General features: G+C 43.3%; 1 protein-coding gene across 2 annotated transcripts in view; it reads right to left on the minus strand.

Annotated features, from left to right (window-relative positions):
- Window positions 1-10977, minus strand: part of KPNA3 (karyopherin subunit alpha 3) — a 90045-nt gene extending 79068 nt beyond the window's left edge. The window contains exon 1 of one of the 2 annotated variants that reach the window (XM_061133653.1): window positions 10826-10977. In XM_061133653.1, the coding sequence (XP_060989636.1) occupies window positions 10826-10894 (69 nt within the window). In that variant the 5' untranslated portion in view covers window positions 10895-10977. The remainder of the gene's footprint in view (window positions 1-10825) is intronic. The other variant, XM_061133654.1, reaches the window with a different exon arrangement.
- Between the last annotated feature and the right edge of the window lie 15737 nt (window positions 10978-26714).

A 26714-nucleotide genomic window follows, 5' to 3' on the forward strand; every position in this document is an offset into this window, starting at 1 on the left:
CGTGCCACTAGGTACAGCCAAAAAAAAAAACTTTTTTAAGGAAAAAAAAAAACTCATAACCCCCAAAACTCACCAGTTTGGAATGATTAATTCCAAGTAAATATAGTCATGATTTATTCTACCATGTTTTAATTGTTTATGTTGGTAACCTAAGCTGTGACAATTTTTTTCTTAATGGCAAAACTACCACAAAGGATAGCTACATTGTCCTTACCTATTTAATACTGCTTTACTTTCAAAGTAAAGGAACAGAGACTTGGAAATGAGAATACAACCAAACCTTACACTAAGAAGAAAAAAAAAGTGAACGTAGGAATGCTGTCAGTCATGGACAGAGAACATCACTGACCTTGAAGTGAGATTTTCTAGATACATCTTCTAACTCCTTTACTACCCAAAAAGTCAGGAGATGTTTTCACTTCAAATGTCATTCAAGTCTTTATCATATCTCACACAAACAACTAAAATTCATCTCGCCAAATATGGTAACTCTGACATAATAACATGAAACTACTCGTTATCATCCGAACCACCTGATCAGTCTAACATCACTATTGGGATATATTACCCAGCATCACCAACTGACAAGTTTTTTAAAATCAAGAATGCTTAAAGATAATTAAGCCTTTAAAACTAACCTCCAGTTTCCTGAAACTGGAGGGTTTCAGGAACTTACTACCCTCAGAGGGTAGTAAGAAATAGGAAAATAAGTTAATCAACACCACAAAGAAAGACATACTCAGTAATTAGGACAGCCTAATAAGCTGAACCATAGGAATTTGATGATACCTGGCAGCTCTGAACTGCAAAAATGGCAATTTCACATGGTTTGACTAAATATAAGAAAACGGATCTGATTTCTTCCTTCACCAAATTAACGCCATTTTTTTAAAATGGTGGGGAAAAACAGCGGAAAGGTAAAAGCAATCCAAGAATCCATCAGTGGGTAAATGTTGTAAAATGTGGTATGTCCATTCAATAGAATACTAATCCATCATAAAAAGGAAGGATATTTTGACACATGCTGCAACATGGATGAACCTGAAGACATTATGCTAAGTGAAATAAGCTAGTCACAAAAGGAGAAACATTATACAATTCTACTTATGTGAGGTTCCTAAAACAGTCAAATTCATAAAGACAGAAAGAAGAGATGTCGCCAGGAACTGGGGAGAGGGGAAATTTTAGTTACTGTTTAATGGAGACAGAGCTCCAGCTGGGGAAGATGAAAAAGTCCTGGAGATGGACAGTGGGAAAGGTTATACAACAATGCACATGTACTTAATGCCACAGAAGGGTACACTAAATTGGTTAATTTTATAGTATGTATATATATTAATAATAAATTTTATATTTATGTGTAGATATATTGATGGTAAATTTTATATTATGTATGATAAGCACAGTGGGAGGTGCCTGTTCTAGATTAAAGGAGACTCAAGAGACATAACCAAATGTGATCAGATCTTGTGTAATCATGGTTTTAACAACCAAATGTTTTTTTAAAAAAAATCAAAGGACAACTGGGGAAATTTAAATGAGGATTATATTAGCCATTATCAGGAAATGATTAACTGTGTCAGGGTGATGTGGTATTTATTTAAGAATGCATTATCTTTTAGAGAAGTAGCCAAAGTCTTTGGGAATAAGTTATCATGTCTGATGTATAAGAAAATCCTACTATGCCTGTGTTTTAATCTCTCAATATTTTTTCAGATCAGATCAGTCGCTCAGTCGCATCTGACTCTTTGCGACCCCATGGACTGCAGCACGCCAGGCCTCCCTGTCCATCACCAACTCCGGGAGCCTACTCAAACTCATTTCCATTGCATCAGTAATGCCATCCAACCATCTCATCCTCTGTCATCCCCTTCTCCTCCCTCCTTCAATCTTCTCCAGCATCAGGGTCTTTTCCAGTGAGTCGGTTCTTCGCATCAGGTGGCCACAGTATTGGAGTTAACCTATCAAATTAAAAGTTTGGGCTTTTGTGGGGAAGCAATTTTTAAAAAAGCACTAAAAGATTGAACACTTCAGTTAAAAAAAGAAAACATACCTCAGGAAAATTACAATGAATGTCCTCATTCAGGAAACATTTTAAGTTTATTTTGTTCCAGCCACAGCAATGGAAGTACATAGAGGCGAAACAAATAAAACATAATAAAAACATTAAAAAAATAAAAACAAAAAAAAATTATCCAACCACAGTGAGGGAAGAAAGGCTGCTAACAACTGGGAGGATGAAGGGAGATTCAGAAAGATCTCTCAGAAGAGATGAGTATTAGGAGGGGTAGGAATTAGCCAGGCAACAGGAGGCGGCGAAGGATATTCCAGTCAGCAGGATAGCCCTGAGAATAGAAATAGCATTGGCAAGCAGGGGAGGGCAGGATTCCAGATTATGTATAAGCGTATAAGAAATTCAGTGTTGCCAGAGCTTAAAGGCATGGTGCTGGGGGGTGAGGAATGGACACAGAACCTGGGGAAATAATCAGGTGTCAGGTTCACTGCAAAGCCTCATGAATTGAAGGAAGAACCCCACTTTGCAGGCAACTTTCAACTGCTAGATGCTAAGTAACAAGGCTGAAAGTAGGCTGGAGGGAGGGGAATAGAGAGGCAGGGCCCAAATCCTGAGACAGCAGAGATTCAAGCTACATGACTGGCATCTGACTGAACGTGGAAGATGAGGAAGGAGTCCAGGAAAGCTCTCAAATTTCAAGTCCAGGTCACGGTGAGAGTGATGATGCCATAAACAGAAAAAAGAAAAAAACAAAGGCTTTAAACACTTTGAGCTTAAGAAGCTGATGTGATGCTCATATGATTAATTTCCAGTAGATGATTAAAACAGACTTAAGTTCCCCACAATGAAATGGTTGTTAAAACTAAGGCAACTTCTGATGTGGGCAAGAAAAAGTCCACAGAGAAGCAAGTTATGGACAGAACCTCAAGGCATGCATATACTCAATGGGTAGAAAGAAGAGTTGGGAAAGACGACCCAAAAATAATCATCAATGAGGCAGAAGGACCAGGAGAGATTATATGTCCAGAGAGTGAATTCAAGAAAAGATAGTTATAGTGTTTCTGCTACAGGACATATAGAGTTCTGAAAAACTTCACGTTCTGCAAAACTAGGAAGAAAGGGAAATACATCAAGACAGCTAGAACAATAAGCACCTTTAAGACAGAACACACAGTTCATGGGAGCCAACAGGCATACTCCTCAGCTTGCCATGTTCAACTGTTTCTGTACTTCAACTACTTGTGTTCAACTCCTGTTACTTGGGAGGGCTAAACTGTTCATGTGCTGGTAAAAACCAAGTATTAGCCTACATGAATTTTGCATGAACTAACATTATTCCTCTTTAACATTCAAATATGAACTAGTTTATGTTACAGAAATATATTATAGTAGAACAGACTGTCAATGGAGGGTCAGCCAACAGTATTAATGCCATAAAGTCTATAATAAAAGAAATTATTAATATCTTAAACTGTACTTTTCACTCCCAACTATATTATCTAATCTCTCTTAAAGAGTGCTTATTAAATAAATTGTCCATGCTGGTCAGTAAGTGTCCAGTCATAACCCAAGGTCCCCAGCCTCAGTGGGCTTTTTGACAGACACCACTGTAACAGCTGTTATACACATAGAGAATTTGTTGTACGTCACAGCAATCTATACCAAAGAGAGAAAGGAAACCTCAGAGAAAAGCATTAGAGGGAAGGAAAAAAATAGTGAATAATAGTACTAAGTATGTTACTGGTCAAGAAAGGCCCTGTGGAGAATTACTGAAGGGTTTTTTTTGAACTATAATGATATTTGGAGGAACTGCAATCTTGGTGTCTCACAGATGTATGGAGGAGTCTGAGTGAAGAAAGAGTTTGTCAGAGTGAGCCCCACTAAACAGACAGGAAAAGCAAGTATACAGGAATGTATACAAATGTACAAAATGTATAGGAAATATAAGAAGTGGTAGGTAAGGTATAAAAGGCAGAATTTTTTGTAACATTAAGTGTAGCATACTAAGGACTTTTAATTTTATCCTGAATGCAATGGGATGGATTGCCAGAAAAGTACTACAGAAAGATTTCAGAAAGATCAATCCATAAGCTACACTGGGAGGAAAGACCCAGGGAAGCCTGGGCACTGTCAGGCTGTGTAGGGGACCACGACAAGGGCCGATGCCAGGGCACAGTGGTTAAGACTGGTAACAAAGATGAACATACGAGGGCTCGTCAGACGACTAACAGGAAAGTGAAGGTGAAGAAGAAGGGAATCAAAGCCGAGGATAAGGTTTTTAAGCTTGAATAGTTAGGTATATCTCTTGCCAAGAGAGGTTTCAGAGAAAGAAACAAGTTTAGTAATGCTAGTTAAATTTGAAGATAAGAAAATATTTATTTAGTCCTAGTATTAAAAACTGAAGCCAAGGAAGGAGGTTCAAGAAGGAAAGGATATATGTATATTTATAGCTGATTGTGTGTTGTGTGACAAAAACCAACAGAACATTGTAAAGCAATTATCCTCTGATTAAAAAATAAATAAACTGTCAAACTCTTACAGGAAACATATGCAGTACACTCCTTGATGTAAATCACAGCAAGATTCTGTATAACCCACCTCCTAGAATAATAGAAATAAAAACAAAAATAAACAAATAGGACCTAATTAAACTTAAAAGCTTTTACACAGCAAAGGAACTAAACAAGGTGAAAAGACAACCCTCAGAATGGGAGAAAATAACAGCAAATGAAATTGATAAAGGATTAATTTCTAAAAGGTATAAGCAGCTTATGCAGCTCAATACCAGAAAAACAAACAACCCAATTAAAAAGTGGGTAGAAGACCTAAACAGACATTTCTCCAAAGAAGACATACAGATGGCTAATAAACACATGAAAAGATGCTCAACATCACTCATTATTACAGAAATATAAATCAAAACTATAATGTGGTATCACCTCACACCAGTCAGAATGGCCATCATCAAAAAATCTACAAACAATAAATGCTGGAGAGGGTGTGGAGAAAAGGGAACACTCTTGCTCTGCTGGTGGGAATGTAAACTGATACAGCCACTATGGAGAATAGTATGGGAATTCCTGAAGAAAAAAAAAAAAACTAGGAATAAAACTACCATAAGACCTAACAACCCCACTACTGGTATATTCCCTGAGGAAATCATAACTGAAAAAGACACCTGTACCTCAATGTTCACTACAGTACTATTTACAGTAGCTAGAACATGGGAGCAGCCTAGATTCATGTCCATCAACAAATGAATGAATGGATAAAGAAGTTGTGGTACATATATACAATGGACTATTACTCAGCCATAAAAAGGAACACATTTGAGTCAATTCTATTGAGGTAGCTCAACCTACAGAGTGAAATCAGAAAGAGAAAAACAAATATCATATATACATATATACGGAATCTAGAAAGATGGTACTGATGAACCTATCTGCAGGGCAGCAATGGAGACAAAGACAGAGAGAACAGACTTGTGGACCCAGAGTGGGAAGGAGAGGTGGGACAAATAAACAGCAGCACTGAAACATATACATTCCCATACATAAAACAGCACTTTTCGCAGGTTAATTTTCTCTCTCTCTCTCTTGCTATCCCACAGTGTAAGCTGCTCTCTCACGTTAGCTCCCTCCGATTGCCCTCAGGGCATCAGGCCCGGTCCTTACCCTAAGCAATGCCACCTGCTCCTCTCCGTTCAGCCCCCACTTGCTGGTGGTGGATGTGAGCGGCTGGGGTACTTTTCTGCTGGGAGTTGATTCAGGCATGTAATCTGTGGGCTTTATTTATTTTTCCTCCCAGTTAGGTTGCCCTCCGAGATTCAAAAACTTCCCCCAGATCTGCCAGTGAAAGGGTTTCCTGGTGTTTGGAAACTTCCTCTATTAGGACTCCCTTCCCAGGATGGGTCTCCGTCCCTAACTCTATTGTCTCTCTTTTTATCTTTTATATTTTGTCCTACCTCCTTTCGAAGACAAAGGGCTGCTTTTCTGGACGCCTGATGTCCTCTGCTAGCGATCAGAAGTTGTTTTGCGGAGTTTGCTCAGCGTTCAAATGCTCTTTCGATCAATTTGTAGGGGAGAAAGTGGTCTCCCCGTCCTATTCCTCCGCCATCTTAGCTCCTCCCGATACATAAAATAGATAGCAGGTAGGAATTTGCTGTATGATGCAGGGAGCTCAAACCTGGTGCTCTGTGACAACTTAGAAGGATGGGGTGAGGTGAGAGGGAGGTTCAAGAGGGAAGGGACACAGGTATGCCTATGGCTGATTCATGGTGATGTATGGCAGAAACCAAAACAAGATTTTAGAGCATTATCCTCCAATTAAAAAATAATTTTAAAATAAATAAACAAAAGAAACAGAAGCTTAAAGTTTAAGTGATAAGGCCAAGAATATGGGTTACTATTTTTCAGTGAAACCAACAAACTGGCTTCTTACTACAGGCAAACTTTCTAAGAGTTAAAAAAAAATAAAAGATAAATCAAAATGATAAATTGAATGTCAAAAAAATTTATTAGCAAGGTTTTAAAATAACAAAAAGGGCTTCCCAGATAGATCATCTGGTAAAGAATCTGCCTGCAATGCAGGAGAACCCGGTTTGATTCCCAGGTCAGGAAGATCCCCTGGAGAAGGGAGAGGCTACCCACTCCAGTATTCCCAAGCTTCCCTTGTGGCTCTGGTAAAGCTGGAGCTGGTAAAGACTCTGTTTGCAATGTGGGAGCCCTGGGTTTGATCCCTGGGTTGGGAGGAATAGGGATTTCTCTGATATAGTCAAGATTTCCTAATTATTTTCCCCATTTATTAACTTTCAGATGTGCATCATACAAGTCAAGTCTTAGGTTCTATTCAGTGAAGAGACAGTAAAGCACAGTAAGCAAGAGTTTTGGCTTTAGTGTCAGGCAGCTTCATTTTAAGTTTAGGTTCTGCCACCTAAAGGGACTTCCCAGGTGGCACAGTGGTCCTGGATTGGGAAGATCCCCTGGAGAAGAAAATGGCAAGCCACTCCAGTATTCTTGCCTGGAAAATCCCATGGACAGAGTAGACTGCTGGGCTACAGTCCATAGGGTCACAAAGAGTTGCACACGCACTGACACTTAAACCATCCGAGGCCTTGGGGCTAGCTACTTAAGAACTGTTAAGCCTCAAGCTTTCCTGGATAATAATACATACATACGTCATAAGACTAAATAACGCATATAAAGAATTGATACTTGGTACAGGTACACTGTAAGCATTCAATAAATGTTAAGAATTTTTAAATAATCATTCGTTTCTGTCACAGATTAAAATATCACATCCTTGAAGTGAACATTCGACTCAGGTGGCAATTACCTGCAAGTCTGATTTATAAGTATTCACTAAATGGAATTCATTATGTATTTCCTAGTTTTAGATACAAAATCCATTCCCCCTACCTAAGCCTTAAACTGCAGACCATGATAATTATTCCCTCCCCTACTTCCATCTATAAAGCTCAGGATAACCTTTATCTCCTTTCTCTCCAGTGAGCTTTACAAAGAAGAAGAGAAAAGAAGGGGAGGAGGTTCAAATCCTCATTCCATGTTAGGACCATCCCTGGTCTTAATTTTTTGGCAAATTCCTCCTTACATATGGGTAACAGTACCTTGCCTCCAAAATTTATTCTAGTTATCTCTGCCCAGTCACCTTTTTCCATCGCTGTTATCATGTTATACCTCCTAACCCTACTCTGAAATAAATTCCTTCAGATCTCCTTATCAAGAAGTTCCTTATCAACAACCTTTTGCCACAAAAATATTCTCAAACCACCACAGGCAACCTTAAAGTCCCATCTCCTCTTCTTCATCTAACTTCTCTTCTTTTTCACCCAGATGTTTATTCACTAATTTCTTGTGTGCCCGGTGCAAGTTCAGTACATCTGTTCTATAAAATTCACCAACCTTTTGTCTATGAAGCCATTCCCAACTATGAAACTGCGTTCTTCAACCCTCTCCCTAGTCACAATTTCCTGACATAACTCCACACTTATATGTTTTTTTTTTTTTTTTTTACAAAATTTGTGTTTTATTCTTGCACCTAGCATCTTAACTTGTGTATTGGCTGGCTATATAATCTATAATGTTTTATCTTTTATCTAGTCTGTAGGAGAAAAGGTAGGAATGATTGATAGCTCATCAAAGTATATTTCACTGATTTTTAAACAGACTGATAATCACTACTATTTAGTCACAGAGCTAAGTTGCAACCTAAGTTTCTAGTGTAATAGTTTCTAAAAAGGATAAGACTAAACTAGACAAGGTGTCTAGTGTTAGTTATACCAAATTCCACAATAAAGGCACTTGAGCAGATCTGACCCCAGTTCACCCTTTAGTCACATTTCTAGCATCCCTCTCTCTTAGAAGTCCAACTACAGTGGTAATTGAAGAGCTCTACATTCTCAGGACTCTTCAGTTACTGCTCCCTCATGTCTGAAGTGCCCCTTCCATGCCCTCTCCCTCTCCCAGGCTAACTTTCTTTCATCCTTCAGGATACTCACTCCCATTCATCCACTAGGAATCAAAGAGAACATCTCCCTTGACTGCTCAGCTCCAAGTCAGGATCTCCTCATGCATTCTCAGCATACACTTATTGATGTTACTGCACTGTAGTGATCAGTTACTTTCCTACAATCCTACTGAACTGTAAAAGTAAACACCTCGATATACAGACTGAGCAACCTTATATACCCAACAGACAATGAATGAATGCTCATACCCACTCCATGACCTTGTGCAGCCTGTACAAGGAGTCTTGAGCTTCGTCATCTAAAGTACTCTCCTCCTGTAAAGTGGGGATAATGCTACACCTTGCTCACAAAGTTGTCCTAAGAACTAAAAGCGGTTATCAATGAAGCTCTTAGTAAAGTGCCTGCCATGTGGAACTACCATTTCAATGTCTGCTACTTTTCATGCCTTAGTTTCCTTCCTGTATCCTGGGAATCGTAATGCTGTGATCAATACTTTCAGGCTGGAATGCTTAGTTAGCAACCAGGCATCTTTTTCATGTATCTAGAAGTTACTGGTTACAGTCTGATCATCAGCAGGCATTTACGTGTGCCTATTATGTGCAGGAGTCCTTTCTACGTTATCACTCAGTTCCCAGAACACAACAGAGGCAAAAAAAAAAAAAAAAAAGACAAAAGCCTGTACCAACACCCCAAAGTGGAAAGATTATTAATTACTTCGATACAAACAATACCAAACAATACCGGAATGTTTCAAACTACATTAAGCTTTGCTTTATAACTGGCCGTAAGCTTCAACAACACTGATGGGAAAAGTTCAAAATTAACTCCTATCATCAAGTGGACCAAAAATCAGAGGCAGTCCCCAAATTTCTTGTTGCTATTCCTAAGTTTCACTTTTGCTTAAAAGTATTTCCCCTAAAAGAAGCTTAATCATGACCAGGACAGACATAGATGACCTTTATTCGTCTCAGTCAAATGGGAATTCTACGGTATTTCCTAATTAGTATTTAATTTGGCAGCTCCGAAAAACAGCCTGAGTTTTCTGTTTTTCTACAAAACAGAACGTTGAATGACATATCCCTCCCCCCCGCCACCACCTTCTCTCAAATGCATACTGTCTTAAGTCACACTGATCTGTGAGCAAGAATGACAAAACTGCAAATTGTGTCACCTGGTATTAGAAAAGGAGGCTGTGGACCTGAAACACCTTCCCCCTAGCAAATCCAGAGGTCAGAGTCCCAGTGAAGTTTGTGCACCACACTACACAGCGTTCAGTAGCTGCAGAGAGACCTCTAGCGCTGCCTGCAGAAGCCGAGTTTGCAAACAGTACCTGCTAATGTCACCTTAATGAGACAATGGCAACATGCACGAACTGAGTGACCGCGATGAATGTTTACAGTTTTGCAACCACTTGGACATTCTACCAGCTTTGAGCAAGAGGCCCTTCCGAGCCTATGTATCCAATTTATTTCAGTACAACGTGTCAAAGGAATGATCCTTCAATGCACACCCCCTCCGCTACAAGAAAAGGCTAAGAAAACAGGTCCTGGGAGCGGAGATCGGAACAACGTCTCTTCCAAAGCCCTCCACACAATAGACGGGAAACTACTGTCCACCTTCGGCTTGCTCCAAATGCCAGCGGTTAACGAGAGTACAAGCTGGGAGAAGCTCAGCATGACTGCTCCAGGGAACCGCACCGGGTTATAAGATAATGGTCCTGGCGCATCCTACCCTCCCCCATCCGCCACTCTCAAACAAGTCGGTTACCCAGCTGGTCCCCACCCCCCTCTGCGGGCCGCCACCGCCCCGCCTGGGCCCGGCTCGCCGAAGGTAGGCGCGGGGACCGGCGGAGCCGAGGCTCCATGTGCGGCAGCGCGGGAGGCGCTGAGGGGGCCATGCCGGGCGGGAGGCTGCACCGCGAGCCGGGCGAGAGCCGCGCCGCCCCCTCAGCGCGAGAGACCGCGGCCGCAGCATCCCCAGCGCGCGAGGCCCCGGCCCGCGGACCCCGCCTCAGCTCCATACCTCTTCCTCGCCGACAGCAGGCCGCGCCCGCGTGACGGGGCCGAAAACCCCGGCATTTCCCGGTCTCCGCACCGGGCAGCCGCCGAGTGGCGGCTGCAGCCCGGCCCACGTACCGCCGCCCGGCCCCCTGGCAGCGGGGACGGGAGGCGGCGGCCAACTCCGACCCACCGCGGGCCGGCGAGAACCAGCCGGGTCGCGCCGGCCCCCCGCCCCTCCCCGTCGCCTCAGGGCCGGCGCGACCGGGCGGGCGAGCCGGGCGGGCGAGCCGGGCGGGCCCCCCCCCGCCGCGGAAGCACACTCACCTCCACATCTCGGCCCTTATTCTTGAAGCTCTTGATACGGTGGTTCTCCAAGCCGGGGTTCTCGGCCATGGCTGCGCGCGGCTCTGGCGGCGGCTACTCCTGCGGCTGCGGCGGCGGCGGCGAGTCTTGGCGAGGGAGGGGATGGTGGGGGAGGGCGGGAGAGGGGAAGGGCGGGGGAGGGGGAGAGGCGAGCACGTTCCGTGACGCCTCCGAGCGCGAGGTGGCAGCAGCGCCGGGGGAAGCTCGGGCCGACGGACGCGAGGGGCGGGGCGGGGCAGGAACAGCGCTGAAGGGAGCCTCGGGCGCCGGAGGGCCTGGAGTCACGTGACGGCCTCCGGCCTGGATGCTCAACCGGCTGGACGTGCCTGACGGTTCTCGGAGTGACCACCCTCCCTTACTCTCTCACCCTCCAGAGAATCCTTCCTACAACCCTTCGAAGCTGCCAGTCCTGTGCCAGGAATGGAGCCAGACTTGGCGGCTTTCTACTGCCCGTCTAGACGCGGGGCTGCGGCCGGAAACTACAGTTCCCAGCATGCCATTCTTCGGCGAGGGTAATTCTCTCGGCCTGCAAAGCACCCAGAGAATGCCGGGAACCCTAAGCGCGCGGCTTTCTGCGCGGGGCGCTCGGAGAGCCTGGGCGCGGGGCTCCGCCCCCAAGACCGCCTCTGGGCGGGAGCATGGGAGGAGCTTCCCCGGGACACGGCTCTTTGCGCCTATTGGGAGGGAAGGGGCGGGGCTTCCAGGGAGGCGCACCTCGCTCCCTCATCTTAGAAAATTAGAAACGAATCCATGGTTCATGCTTTGCTCCTTTGCTTGTTTGGCCGGGGTCACCTAAGACAGGACCCACCCTCACTTGCTGTTTCCTTGCTCTGCTTTGGTTTTATAATTAGCATTTATCTTCACATTACACGTATATATGTATGTGATATGTGTGTTTATGTGTGTGTGTTACCTGGTTTGCAGCATCGGAATTAGCGCAATAAAAGTAGTGACAGTGGTGGGTCTACTGCTGAAGCCCTCTGTTAATACAATTCCTGGCACATCATGAATAACCAATAAATAACTTGAACTGATTAGCGCTCTAGCGTCTGTTTTTTCACCATCGTCCCAGGCCCCGTTCTGCAACCTCCACTCTGGCAGTTCCTGTATTTATGTATCCCCAATATCTATGTTTCACCACCATACATAATATCAGCGTTCAGGAAGTAGTCAAGCCCTGTTCCGCAGACTCTCTAGTCTAGCGTCTCCCTTTAGGGTCATCGTAGGAATTGATTAAGGGAAATTTGAATCCATAACACTAATAGTTGCTTTCTGGAGCAGGTTCGCTTTGAATGTATGTGAACTAATTTAGTTTCAGAATCTCTGGCAGATATAAGTGACGCTTGACACTGAGGTCATTCAAAGGTTGGGAGAAATATAACCATGCAAAGATTGAAGAAGATACTCTTTCAAAATCAAGGAGACTTAGAGAACCTGAGGTTCAGGGGTCATGAATTCAGAGGCCTTTGTTGGCCTGGCTATGTCTGGGCCATTTTTGTAAGTTGGCCTGTTGATAAACACAGGCTTATTTAAAGGTTTCAGACTATTGTTGTCATATTGGACTGTGGGTCAGGCTTGGCAAAGATCCAATTTTTCAAGGGAAACAAAAAAGCTGGGTTCCTTTTTCTTCGTTTTAAAATGTCGATTCACGTTTTTTAATGCACTTTAGGGAAAAAGTCACTTAAAAACTCAGGCCCTCACATTGTGGGCCAAATGGTCCAAACACGCATTTGATGGGGAGAAAAAAAAACACCAAAAGCTTAGATGAATAAATAGATTACTTCAACTCTAGTTCTTAAGGTAACAGATGTTGCATGTTTGCCACTCCTTTGATTGACTGAAGGGAAACTTGCACACTGTTGTTCAAGCTCTATTACAATTTAGCAAAAATTTCTCTTTTCCAATTACTTTACCCATTTCTACCTCTTCTCTTCAATGTACTTGCTATCACCAACCACTTAAGTCATCATTTCAGAGTTTTAGGCATATTTAGCGAGCACTTACCATGTGTCAGTGATTGCACTAACACTGGGATATATTTGTAAATAAGACAGCCTGGTATCCTGCCTTCACATAACTTCAGATCTATAAGAGTAGACAGACAATAAAAAAAGTTATCCCCCAAATGTGTGATGGGGGAAGACCCTTATAACCTGCTGATTCCTAATACATAAAGACAAGATCCCAAACAGAAGTCTACATATCACATGTCTAAAATTTTTAAGTTAAAAATCCAGCTTCCAAGCTTAAAATATATTCTAAACTTTGACAAATGTGCTTCAATTACAACCTGGAAGTCTACGTCTGAATTTAAATTTCCTGTCTTTTTGGACTTCAGCTTCAGAATGTGGCTGTTTAAAGAAGCATGGTAGCCAGACCCTCGCGCACTTTTTGTTTCCCTTCTCTTCCCTGTCCTGGCTCCACCCCAGACTGGAACAGACCTTGAGAACAAGTATACATAGCCCTATTCACAATGTTCAAGTTCTGCCACTCACCTACAAAGCTTTATTCACATCTCCCTACCTGCCTCAAGAGATGCCCCTTGGCCATTGCTGAGGCCTAAATGTGCAAAGCTGCAGGATCACATGCCCCCAGGAGAACAGACCCAGGAAAGAAGGCTAGGAAGATCCTGGAAGCAGGATTGGCCATTTAAACAGAGAAGCACCAGTCCCTGGTATTCAGAGCTGGGTTGAGGGACACAGGTTCCAACCAGCATGACCACTTGGCCCCACGGACTTTCAATGGGAAGTAGTGTGGCAGAAGAGAGCCACAGTCAGGACCTCTAAAAGGCAGGCTCCAGAGCAGGGTCCCTTCTTGCCCAGATCTAACTTAGTCAATTGTATGCTTTGCCATTATTCTTAGTGATTTCAATATCCACGTATCTGGTATCTTAGCCCCAGAATCTCTCTGCATTCTTTCTTGGACCAGGTTTCTGCCACTTGAAGCCCACACCAGGCCTTGAAGTCCTTCAGTTCAGTTCAGTTCAGTCGCTCAGTCATGTCCAACTCTTTGAGACCCCATGGACTGCAGCATACCAGGCTTCCCTGTCCATCACCAACTCCCGAAGCTTGCTCAAACTCATGTCCATAGAGTTGGTGATGCCACCCAACCATCTCATCCTCTGTCCTTCTCCTCCCGCCTTCAATCTTTCCCAGCATCAGGGTCTTTTCAAATGAGCCAGTTCTTCGCATCAGGTGGCCAAAGTATTGAAGTTTCAGCTTCAGCATCAGTCATTCCAATGAATTTCAGGACTGATTTCCTTTATGATGGACTAGACTGGTTGGATCTCCTTGCACTCCAAGGGACTCTCAAGAGTCTTCTTCAACACCATAGTTCAAAAGCATCAATTCTTTAGCACTCAGCTTTCTTCATGGTCCAACTCTCACATCCGTACATGATTACTGGAAAAATCATAGCTTTGACTAGAAGGACCTTTGTTGTCAATGTCTCTGTTTTTTAATATGCTGTCTAGGTTGGTCATAGCTTTTCTTCCAAAGAGCAAGCATTTTTAATTTCAAGGCTGCAGTCACCAACTGCGGTGATTCTGGAGCCCAAGAAAATAAAGTCTATCACTGTTTCCATTGTTTCCCCATCTGTTTGCCATGAAATGATGAGACCAGATGCACCAATCTTAGTTTTTTTAATGTTGAATTTTAAGCCAGCTTTTTCACTCTCCACTTTCACTTTCATCAAGAGGTCCTTTCATTGAAGTCCTTACTCTTTGGGAAATGACTGTCACCAGTGTCTCAAATTTGGGGCGTCTCACTGTCAGCCACCATCTCCTCTTTTCCCTCATTCTAGTCTTCCTCTTTGTCCTGAAACTTCTGACAACTTTTTTTTGACAATTCTTCTTTTAAATGGATTTCTATTCCAAACATACTTTGAGTGTCCACCACCTCCCATACACGGTCTTCATCAGGCACTTGCATTAACGGACAGGGGAGCAGGGAGCAGAGCAGAGACAGGAGGGAAAGGCTCTCTGCCTGGAGAGTCAGTCAAACTCTTTCTTCCTCTGACCCACTGCCCACCTTCCCAGTGGACAGTCAGGTGACGATATGCAAAGGGCAACACAAACACAACAGATCCAAGATGGAGCTCATGTGGGACTTACCCAGTGGTGCAGTGGCAAAGACTCTGAACTCACAGTGCAGGGGACAGGGGCCTGGAGTTCCAACCCTGGAAGGGGAACCAGATCCGACTGTCACAACTAAGACCAGGTGCACCCAAATTAATTAAGTAATTAAAAAAAACTTTATTGCCTGGCAAAGCAATAAAGATATCCCTTTCTACTTCATCCAAAACTCTGCCTCCGGGATTTGACTTGGCACTAGTGTACAAAGAAGCCAAGCTTTTTGTAACAACCATAAATCCAGAGGTCAGATAGAAAAGGGGCTATCATGTAGACTTTTACTAAGTAGGCATCTATGTTTTGTTTGTGTATCACTTTTTGTAGGAGACCTAGTCTGTTTGTTAACATTTAGCAGCAAAGGCTCCAATTTGTAAATATTCAGCTCTAAAACCATTCATGGAAAACAGGATAATTGGAGGCAGCAAAAGCCTGAAAGTAAAAATCAAAAAAGCTTGGTTAAATTGTTTGACTGTAAACATACTCCTCTGTCCTTACTATGATACTTGGGTTATTCATCATTCCCTAAATGAAAACACCTAAAGGACTGAATCTTGCAGTAAGAATACAGTTCTAGGCACGACTTCTTCCCTATTTTCAAGTTGGTGTTGGAGAAGACTCTTGAGAGTCCCTTGGACAGCAAGGAGATCCAACCAGTTCATCATGAAGGAAATCAGTCCTGAATATTCATTGGAATGACTGATGCTGAAGCTGAAACTCCAATACTCTGGCCATTTGATGGGAAGAACTGACTCATTTGAAAAGATTCTGATGCTGGGAAAGATTGAAGGCAGGAGGAGAAGGGGATGACAGAGGATGAGATGGTTGGATGGCATCACTGACTCAATGGACATGAGTCTGAGTAAACTCTGGGAGTTGGGTGATGGACAGGGAGGCCTGGTGGGCTGCAGTCCATGGGGTTGCAAAGAGTCGGACACCACTGAGTGACTGAACTGAACTGAACTGATATCCTTTATAATCAACACTGCCAATATATTAATAACTGTTGGTTCAGCAGTAAAGAATCTGCCTGCCAATACAGGAGATGCAGGTTCCATTCCTGGGTCAGGAAGATCCTTGGAGAAGGCAACTACAACACACTCTAGTAGTCTTGCCTGGGAAATCCCATGGACAGAGGAGCCTGGCCGGCTACAGTCCAAGAGGTCGCAAAGAGTCAGACACAACTTAGCAACTAAACAGCAACAACAAAGTAAAATATACAATCAAAGCTTTCCAAAAGAAGTTTTCAAAAAAAAAAGAAGTTTTCCCTACTTACATTTTGTGAGTCTTTTAACTTTGAGGTCTACCTTCCTTTAAAATCTGCAATTTAAATGACTTTGATTTGCATAAAAGGTTATTTTTTTTTCTGCGTCTACTTGCTCACACTTGCTGTCTTGGATATCCAGATTTACTATGCATGAGACCATAGTAGCCTGTGTTTATAGACCAAACAATATGATGTCCTACAGCTATGTGTAGCCACTAGACACATGTGGCTATTAAATTTAAATTTAATTGTTTGATTAAAATTAACTAAAATTAAAAAATGATTTCTGGACTTCCCTAGTGATTCAGTGGTTAAGATTCTGCCTGCCAAAATAGGGAACAAGGGTTTGATCCCTGGTCTGGGATGATTCCACAAGTTGCTTGGCGACTAAGACCATGCACCACAACTACTGACCCCACACAACCTAGAGGCAATGCTCTGCAACAAGACAAGCCATTGCAATGAGAAGCCACACCCCGCAACTAGAGAACAGCCCCTGCTTGCCACAACTAGAGAAAGCGCAGCAACAAAGATCCAGCACAACCATAAATAAATAAATATTTTTTTAAAAAAACAACTGGTTTCCTCGGTTACACAAATGTCATTTCAAGTGCTCAAAAGCCACCAATAAATACTGTGGCTACCAGACTGGAACACAGAGACATAGAACATTACCACAGAAAATTCCATGAGACAACCCTGCCTTAGAAAGGACACAGACTTAGCAAGGCAGACTTTTGTTCGCGATTCCCAGGTGGCGCTAGTGGTAAAGAACCACTTGCTGCCACAGAGAACGCCGGTTCGATCCCCGATGATCCCTGGAGAAGGAAATGGCAACCCACTCCAGTATTCTTGCCTGGGAAATCCCATGGACAGAGGACCCTGGTGGGTTACTCCAGTATTCTTGCCTAAAGAATCTCATAGTCAGAGGAGCCTGTAGGGTTCCAAAGAGATGGACGTGACTGAACTGGCTTAGCACCACACAGCAAACATGTTCAATTCCCATCTTTTACTAGACTTGTGATCGCAAGAAAGTTCTTAAACTTCCAAAGCTTCAGTTATTTACATTATAAAGTAGAGCTAGAAATATTAATAGTTACACCCATAGTTAATGCCCAGCACATTTTAATTCCTTAATAAAACTATTAATGCATACGGATCAAAAATACAAGTTTTTTGAGACTCTAATTTGACACCAACCAATATTTACTTCATGCCAAGAATATTCAATAAATCTTGCTGGCTGTTCAAAAAGATTTTAAAAATTAAGAGGGAAGGAATATATGTATACTTAGAGTGGCAACCCACTCCAGTATTCTTGCCTGGAGAATCCCATGGACGGAGGAGCCTGGTAGGCTACAGTCCACGGGGGTCGCAAAGAGTCGGACACGACTGAGCGACTTGACTCACTCACTCAGAGCTGATTCATGCTTACAGCAGAAACTAACACAATACTGTAAAGCAATTATTCTCCAATTAAAAATGCAATTTAAAAAAGATTTTAAAAATTAAAAACATCACAGTACACACTTTCTTTCTTTCTTTTTAATTTTTGGCTGTGCTATAAGGCATTCGGGATTTTAGCTCCCTGACCAGGGGTCAAACTCACGTCTCCTACAGTAAAAGCGCAGTCATAACCACTGGACCATCAGGGAAGTCCTCAGACACACATATTTTTGTTTCTTCATTTATGACATCAAACTTTTGTAAAAGAAAACAAGTTGAATTGCCCTGGAGAAACCTAAGATGTGGGTAGCTATTTAAACCCCTAAGTTGACCCAGGAGATTTCTGATTCCCAAACCATCCCTAAAATTTAATTCAGGAACAGGTTCAGCAGATGTTCGCATTTGAACAGGATCCTCTTGGTGATCCAAGTCTGTCTTCCAGGGTGATGAGACAAAATTCACACTTCCCCCTCCCCACCACCCTTTAGCCTGGGGATAAAACCCATGCAAATTGTGCACTCCAGGACTTTTGAAAGTACTTCAACTTATCTAAGCGTCTCTCTAGCCCCATCCACTTGCCCTACTTTCAGATCAATATGGAGCCTGCTATAACAGCCTCCAAAACCGAGAGCTGTGGATAATGTGCCCATAGAACTTAATCCCTGCCACTCTCACAGAGGGACACATTACAGATAGGAATGTGAGCCGCTAGAGCCAAGATAATTCCAGAATCACAGAACAATTGTTCTATCAACCACAACTACACAGAATGACCCAAACAAAAATAACCAGGAGAAGCTATGAGTAACTTACAACTCATCATGATATGAATTGCTAACGTCACACTCATTTGGAAATTCCGGTTTTTCTGAGCTTCTCAAAGTGAAAAAGAAAAAGGAGAAGCGAGATTATGCAATGAGAAGATAAAAAGATAGAGGACAATAACCGGTCCTTATTGTTCAAAGCTAGACTGAAAAATATTCTAATTAAAGAAATCTTTAGTTTGTTTCTCCTTAGGCTTCAGTCGAGCTTTGTTTAGGTTTTCTTTCATATTAAAGAAGCACAATGAAATGAGTTATTTCTCTCTCTCTCTTTTTTTTTTTTCTCTCTCTCTCTTTTTTTTTTTTCTCTTTTTAAAAAAATGTATTTATTCATTTACGGCTGTACTGGATCTTCGTTGCTGCGAGCAAGCTTTCTCTAGTTGCAGTGAGCAGGATCTACTCTTCGCTGAGGGGCATGGGCTTCTCCTTGCAGAGCAGGGACTCTAAAGCGTGACTTTAGCAGTTGTGGTGTACTGACTCTGTGGCCCTGCAGCACATGAGATCTCCCTGGAGCAGTGGTCAGACCTGTGCCCCCTGGACTGGCAGATGGACTACCCGGGAAGTCTAATGAGTTGTTTCTCTCTTGTAACACTAGACAACCCAAATAATGGGGAAAGGGCTGGGACAGATGAATACATTAATAATACATAGAGAAATACCATAAGAATGTCTTCTGACCCACAGTACAAGCAGATATAATTCTAGTCACTACCAAAGGAAAATCTGAACCAAGCCAAGCCTTGCCATTTGAAATAGCCATAATTCTGAAAACCTGTCTTCATTAGTAATTATTTGTTTACTGTGGAAATGAGAACAAGTAAAGAATCTGCCTGCAGTGCAGGATACCTGGGTTCAATCCCTTGGTCGGGAAGATTCCCTGGAGAAGGAAATGGCTACCCATTCCAGTATTCTTGCCTGAAGTATCCCATGGACAGAGGAGACTGGTGGGCTACAGTCCATAGGGTCTGGAAGAGTCAGACATGACTGAGCAACTAACATTTACATTTAACACGTTCTAAGCACTGTCCTAAGTGATTTGCATATATTACTAACAAGCCTACAAGGTAAGTAGATAATACCATTTCCCATTTTTATTGTTCAGTCGCTCAGTCATGTCTGACTCTTTGTGACCCCTTGGACTGCAGCATGCCAGGCTTCCCTGTCCTTCACTGTCTCCTAGAGTTTGCTCAAACTCAAGTCCGTTGAGTCAGTTATCCCATCCAACCATCTCATTCTCTGTTGTCCACTTCTCCTCCTGCCCTCAATCTTTCCTAGCATCAAGGTCTTTTTCAATGAGTCAGTTCTTTGCATCAGGTGGCCAAACTATTGGAGCTTCAGCTTCAGCATCAGTCCTTCCAATGAATATTCAGGGTTAATTGTGGTTGATCCCATTTTACTGACAGATCAACTGAGGCACAGAGTAGAGACTCTCCCTGGGTCACACAGCGAATCAGTGTGAGAGCCAGGATCTAAACTCAGGCAATCTGGATTCATTTTACAATCTTGCCTCTGGGGGCAGTTGGAACACTAATGAACTTAAAGAACAATTCCTTCCTATACACAAACCTGTGATCATACAGCAAGACTAATACAGCTATGGCTGTTTGCAGAAATCAATTAGAAAGAACTCCAAGGGACTTCCTTCCCTGGTGGTCCAGTGGTTAGGACTGCATGCTTCCACTGCAGGGGGTGTGGGTTTGATCCCTGGTGAACTAAGATCCTGAACGCCCCTCAGTGCGACCAAAAAAAAAAAAAAAACCTCTGATGGTAGCCTCTTATTGTCATCAAACCTACTTCTTGGTTTTCAAAATCCTCAGTAGGAAGAGTATCTCAGCTGGCCGTAATTTTTAAAAGTCAAGAAATAAATCCTGGACACATTCTTTTGGCTCTAAATCAAACTGCACCTGAAATTGGAATAGTTTGTGAAATTTTCTCTGTCTCTCTTTTTTTTTTTTACTTATATCACTGAATAAATTCTCCTTTCAGAAGAACCTGCTTGAGTTTCAACAGAAAGACCCATAACAAATACATCCTTTTCTGCAGCCACTGTCATAGGGATTGTCTCAGGGGTGGACTCTGACCTCAGCCAGTCTATTCAGAGTGAATCTCAGGACCTTTGTGGGCAGGACCAGAAAAGAAGGTCGGTAGAAAACTGAACTTGAACCTTGGAAGACATGAGGCTGCGGAAGCCTACTCAGGGTTGCTAGAATCCACTGTTCAGAGTCCAGGGTACCCATCCAACTGAGGGAAGGTAGTCAAGAGATGTCAAGAAATGACCCCGTGACCGCATTTGAGTCCTCACTCCTTTTCAGTAACTTTACCCAATAAGATTCTACTTTTTGCTCAAGTTATATCACTAGTGATCAAGAGTTGAAATACAGTCTTTTAATATTCCTCAAATTTATCTTCTCTCTTTCTACCCTGCCTAGGATCAAGCTAGCCTTTCCTTCCTTATGCTGCTGCTGCTGCTGCTAAGTCGCTTCAGTCGTGTCCGACCCTGTGCGACCCCACAGACGGCCTCCCACCAGGCTCCCCCGTCCCTGGGATTCTCCAGGCAAGAACACTGGAGTGGGTTGCCATTTAGGATGCTCCAATTATCTATTTTCGCCTTACAACGACCCTGAAATGTAGCAGCTTAAAGCAATGATTCATTATTATTCTCGATTCTGTGTGTTGGCAAAGGGTGATTGTCCAGATGTACCAGTCAGCTTTACCATAGTAACAAAGGATTCCCTGACTCCCAGTGGCTTGTAACAACCAGTGTTCCTCACCCTACTATCATGTCCTCACTCTATTATCATGCTCTGCTTCTGCTCCGTGTCTTTTCACACTCTGGGACCAAGGTTGCAGGAGTAGCTCCTGTGTGAGACATGCCAGCCCTGTGCCGGAACAGAAGAGCAAGAAGATAGGGGCAAACGTCCACAATAACCTTGAAAGCCTCAGTTCCAGTGGTGTTTATGTCCTTTCACGACACATTGACCAAAGCAAGTCCCTAGCTTTGAAGGCTCCCCCACAGCTGTCCAGATAAATTAGGTTGACACCCAAGGCCCTCTTGAGAGGTTAAATAAGGTAAGGAGATACATACATGCACACACGCAAAAGCACAGAGAGAAGGAGATATTACATGTATAGATACACACACACAAACGTGCATAGTATTATCCTTGCTTGCTTGCTTGCTAAGTCACTTCCGTCGTATCCAACTCTTTGCAACCCTGGGTACTGTAGCCCGCCAGGCTCCCCCGTCCCTGGGATTCTCCAGGCAAGAATACTGGAGCGGGTTGCCGTGCCCCCCTCCAGGAGTCTTCCCGACCCGGGGATTGAACTCGTGTCGCTTGTGTCTCCTGCGCTGCCAGGCACGTCCTTTACCACCAGCACCACCTGGGAAGCCCATATAGTATTATACCACCCTTTATTTTTAATTTGTATTTTTTTTGGCCACGCCAGGCAGCATGTGGGACCTTAGTTCCTGGACCAGGGATGGAACCCACATCCCCTGGAGTGGAAGCAGAGAGTCTTAAAGTATTATCCCACTCTTGAGGAAACTTGACTTCTACATGGCAGCTTGAGGGTAAGCTCTGGAACCTGTCCTTTTCTAATCAGGGGAAATTCAGGAAGCCTCTCTCCAAACAATTGTCAGGCTTCTGTTGAGCCTGTTCTGATTGTAGGCTTCAGTTCTAGTAACTGCGATCCTCCCCTCCTTTTTCTTTAAAACTGTAGTAAGAAATACATAACATGAAATTTACCATCTTAGCCATTTTCAAGCGTGCAGCACAATAGTGTTAGATGCACTTGCTGTGTACAGATCTCCCAAACGTCTTCATCTCTCATAACTGAAACTTTATACCCATTGAGTAATAACGCCCCATTTGCCTCTACCTCTAGCCTCTGCATTCAGCCTTTTGCCCCATCTGTAGGGTCACAGTAGCTCCGCTGTGGGACTTCCCTGCCCACCTGCCAGGGCTCCTGCCAGTGATGCTTGGCTCCCTGTTGTTTTCACAGACCTTCTTCTCAAAGCCTACCACGTGGTCTGCCCTCCAGTACAGCCCCACCCAAGAGTATCTAATTTCTGCCTCCTTTCTGGATACATATATAGGAGCTGAGATAATAACACTAGTGGGAATTCCCTGGCAGTCCAGTGGTTACACACTGGGGCTTCCCAGGTGACTCAATGGTAAAGAATCTGCCTGCCAAGCAGGAGACGTGGGTTTGATCCTTGGGTAGGGAAGATCCCTTGGAGAAGGAAATGGCAACTCATGTCAGTATTCTTGTCTAGGCAATCCCATGAACAGAGGAGCCCAGCAGGCTACAGTCCATGGGGTCTCAAAAGAGTCAGATATGACTTAGCAACTAAACAACAATGACAAACCAGTGGTTAGACCTTCTTAACCACTGCCAAGGGCCCCAGGTTCAGTCCTTAGTGGGGGAACTAAGATCCCATAAACTGCGCGACTCAGCCAAAAAATAAAATTAAAACTAAAAATGCAAGGTAATAATAGCATCTATAATTTATCATATATGTCCAAGTTCTAGGCATCATTCTGGATGCTTGACAGATGGATCTCTAATCCCTACATAACCTAGAAGTTATGTAAGGTAGGAAGGCTACTCCCAGGTCTTTGTTTTCATTAAGCACCACTGTTTTTTTTTTTTTCTTTTTTTGCCACATCACTGGGCTTGTGGGATCCTAGTTCCCAGACCTAATTCCCTCAAAGCAGCTAGTTCTAAGTACTGAACCACTAGGGAATTTACCATCAAGCACCATTCTTGATGTAGATTTCAACCTTTCTTCAAGTTCCCCATAACAATCCATTAGCACCAAAAGTATTTGCAAGCAATATACATTTACTGATGCCTCCCCAAAGACATGAAACAGAGTTCTACACTGCACATCCAATAGATGTCAAAATTCTCAACAGAAGTGGCTTTTCTCTGAGGTCCTCTTCTGCTGTGCTACCATCAAGTCTCCTTTTTCTTCTCCCATCTCCAAGGCTTAGCCGCCTCAGTTTTATACTGAATAAAGTAACAGGTAACAGAATATGCATATATGTGTGTATATATATACACACAACACAGGTTAAACAATAAAGTTTATTATCACTGGAAACATCATTTCTAGGTTTGGTTAATTCAGAAGCACAACAATGTCATCAAGCACCCAACCCAGGTGCTTTCTGCCTTTTTCCTTTTCCATTCACAGAATATAAGTTTTCATCCTCAGAGTTGTTCCCCATGATCACAAGATGGCTGCCACAGCTTGAGGAATTATACCTGCATATAACTACACTTACACGTAGAAAAGGTGGCATTTCTCACCACATCCCCTGCCTCCCACCCTAAATCAGAAGAGAAAACATTTCCCAGAAATATCTCAGAAGATTTATCTTTAAACTCATCCACCAGGGTTGAGTCACAGGCTTGTAGTAACTAATACTGGTGTTTTTAGCCTCTAGAGTTGGAAAGAGGGTTCTGGCAGCAAGGACAAAGGGTAGGGAGAGTTGTTGAGAAATAATCCACCAGTCTTGTCCATACGAAGCAGCTTGGTATCCTGCTTACTTCCGTGCTTTAAAATGACTGAATGTTTAAAAGGTGAAGCTCCCTGCAACTCTAGTTCACAGCTGTCTAATATTACTCAGGGAGGCTCTTTAGAGTTCCACTCCTGCCCCTACTCTAGTGGGATTATCAAGGCAGAAAATGTTAAAACCCCTCCCTAACAGGACTTCTGGAAATATATCTTTACTGCCATCTCCATATATGTAGCCATTCAGCAAACTTTTATAACCTTGAACAGATTTGGAAACTGAGCCTGGAGTCAAACAGGCTTCAAACAGGAGTCAAGCTGCAGATCAGCATCTGAATCCCAGGCTGCCTGGCTTCAATGGTCCTGCTGCCAATGAAAGCAGCAGCAGCATGCAGCGTGCTGCCACCCAATGGTGTCCGACTCTTTGAAACCCCATAGACTATAGTCCACCAGGTCCTCTGAGTATGGAATTTCTCAGGCAAGAATACTGGAGTGGCTCGTCTGTTTCCTTCTCCAGGGAAAATTCCTGACCCAGGGATCAAACCCACATCTCTTGCTTGGCAGGCAAATTCTTCACTGCTGAGTGCCTGGGCAAGCATCTTCAAAGAACCAAAAAATACGGAATGGGTTTAAAATTTACCAGAAGTGTAAATAACTTCTTGGCCCTGCAATAATTAAAAACTATCACAAGGTTCTAAGGAGGAACACAATTTCTGTCCCTGCCTGGCTATCTTTAAAAGATAAAATAGAGCAGCACTTTCAGCTCTTGGCTGAGAACATGGAGGCGTTTTAAAGTGTCTGAATAAATGAACACAAGCCACGCTTCTGAGTTCCTGACATCCAACCCTTTAAGTGGGGCCTAGGGAGCTCTTCGTTCAACAGCAAACACTTACTGAAGGCCTGGCCCTTGACCTGAGCAAGGCGGTCTGAGGCCAAAAACCTGAATAGACAGATATTTTGGTCTCCATGTGGTCAGAGCTATTGTGGAAGTATGAACAGAAGGGCGCAGGAGTGCCAGTAAGGGAGAGGGGCAGGAGGGTGGATGTGAGAAAGGCCAAGATCGTCATGGCCCTGACTGAGGTCATGCCTGTGTTCCGGGACAGGGCAGTCACTCACTTTCAAAACAAGGACCCTGAGTCATGAGGGAAGAGCTAAATTGGATTCAGAATACGCTGTAACACAAGGTGCGTGCATGCACGCTATGTCGCTTCAGTCATCTCCGACTCTTTGCGACCCTATCAGCCCTTGTAGCCCACCAGGCTCCTCTGTCCATGGGGATTCTCCAGGCAAGAACATTGGAGTGCGTTGCCATGACCTCCTCCAGGGGATCTTCCCAACCCAGGGATCAGACCCAAATCTCCTGCGGCTCCTGAACTGCAGGCAAAGAAGTCTTTACCACTGAGCCCCAGGGGAAGCCCATAACACAAGGTAGGGGGGTGAGAAATGTTTTGGAAAGATTTCTTTCCAAAATGGTTTACAGGAAAACATTTTAGCAATTCTAAATGTAAATTTCAGGGTTTCATTTGTCTTGAAGCTCGGCTTATGGTACACTTCATGTGGCTATGTACTTACTTCAAATAATATACCAAGTAATTTGCATACACAATCTTGTTTAAAGCTTACAATAATCCTGTGAGATAGGTAGTCCTATTTTTCCAATTTAAAAAAAATGTTCTTTTTAAATTTTTAATTCTTCCACTCTCCTTTCTTCTTTTAGGTGTAGGAACTAAGGATCAGACAGTTTAAGCAATTTGTCCAAGGTCATTCAGTTCCTAATTAACAGACCCAGATTCTGACATTCCCTGTCACGTGATCAAGATGCATCAAGGAAACTCATTCTTGGAAAATATTATTTCAAGGGAAAGGTAGTTATAGGTTAGTACACTGGATCCAAGTAGAAAATAGGCGTCCTGTATTTATACTTCAGCAGAAAAGCAACAAAAACGGCCATTGAGGTTGAATGATCCATCAGGAGAAAGGAGAGGAGAACCATTTTTTTAAATGGATACTGAATGATGCTCTATTCTCACACGTATTTTTATAACAAAGTATTTAATAAGGAATTCAGTTTTAGGGAGAATAGTTTTGCCACTCTGATTATCTGTTTGGGCTATATTTTCTAAATCTTGGGCAAATTTACAGACACACTGAAAAATGTGAATGGGAACACTACTGAACTGAGACCCTTCCAGTCAGAGTTGTCCATCCCCTTGACTGCCTTTCAGAAATGCAGGTTCTCAAGCCCCTCTCCAGACCTGGTAGGTGGTTGGTGGTTTAGTTGCTAAGTTGTGTCCAACTCTTTGTGACCCCATGGACTGTAGCCTGCCAGGCTCCTCTGTCCATGGGATTTTCCAGGCAGGAATACTGGAGTGGGTTGCCATTTCCTTCTCTAGGGGGTCTTCCCAACCCAAGGATCAAATCCCAGCCTCCTACATTACAGGTGGATTCTTTACCGACTGAGCCACCAGGGAAGCCAGGATGCCCACGTGGTTCGAGTGCACACAGAGCCTGAGGAGCATGCCTCTCCACGTGGATCTCTTTCTCTGGCCTCCTCCCTCCCATCCTGGATAACATTCTGTGAGTCTATGAAAATCAAGAACACAGTAGGTCATGTGATGGACTCAAAAAGACAAAGTTTATATCCAAACATTTACTATCCCTTTAACTGG

Source organism: Dama dama, chromosome 30 (genome assembly GCF_033118175.1).
Source record: "Dama dama isolate Ldn47 chromosome 30, ASM3311817v1, whole genome shotgun sequence".
NCBI classification, from domain to species: Eukaryota; Metazoa; Chordata; class Mammalia; order Artiodactyla; family Cervidae; genus Dama; species Dama dama.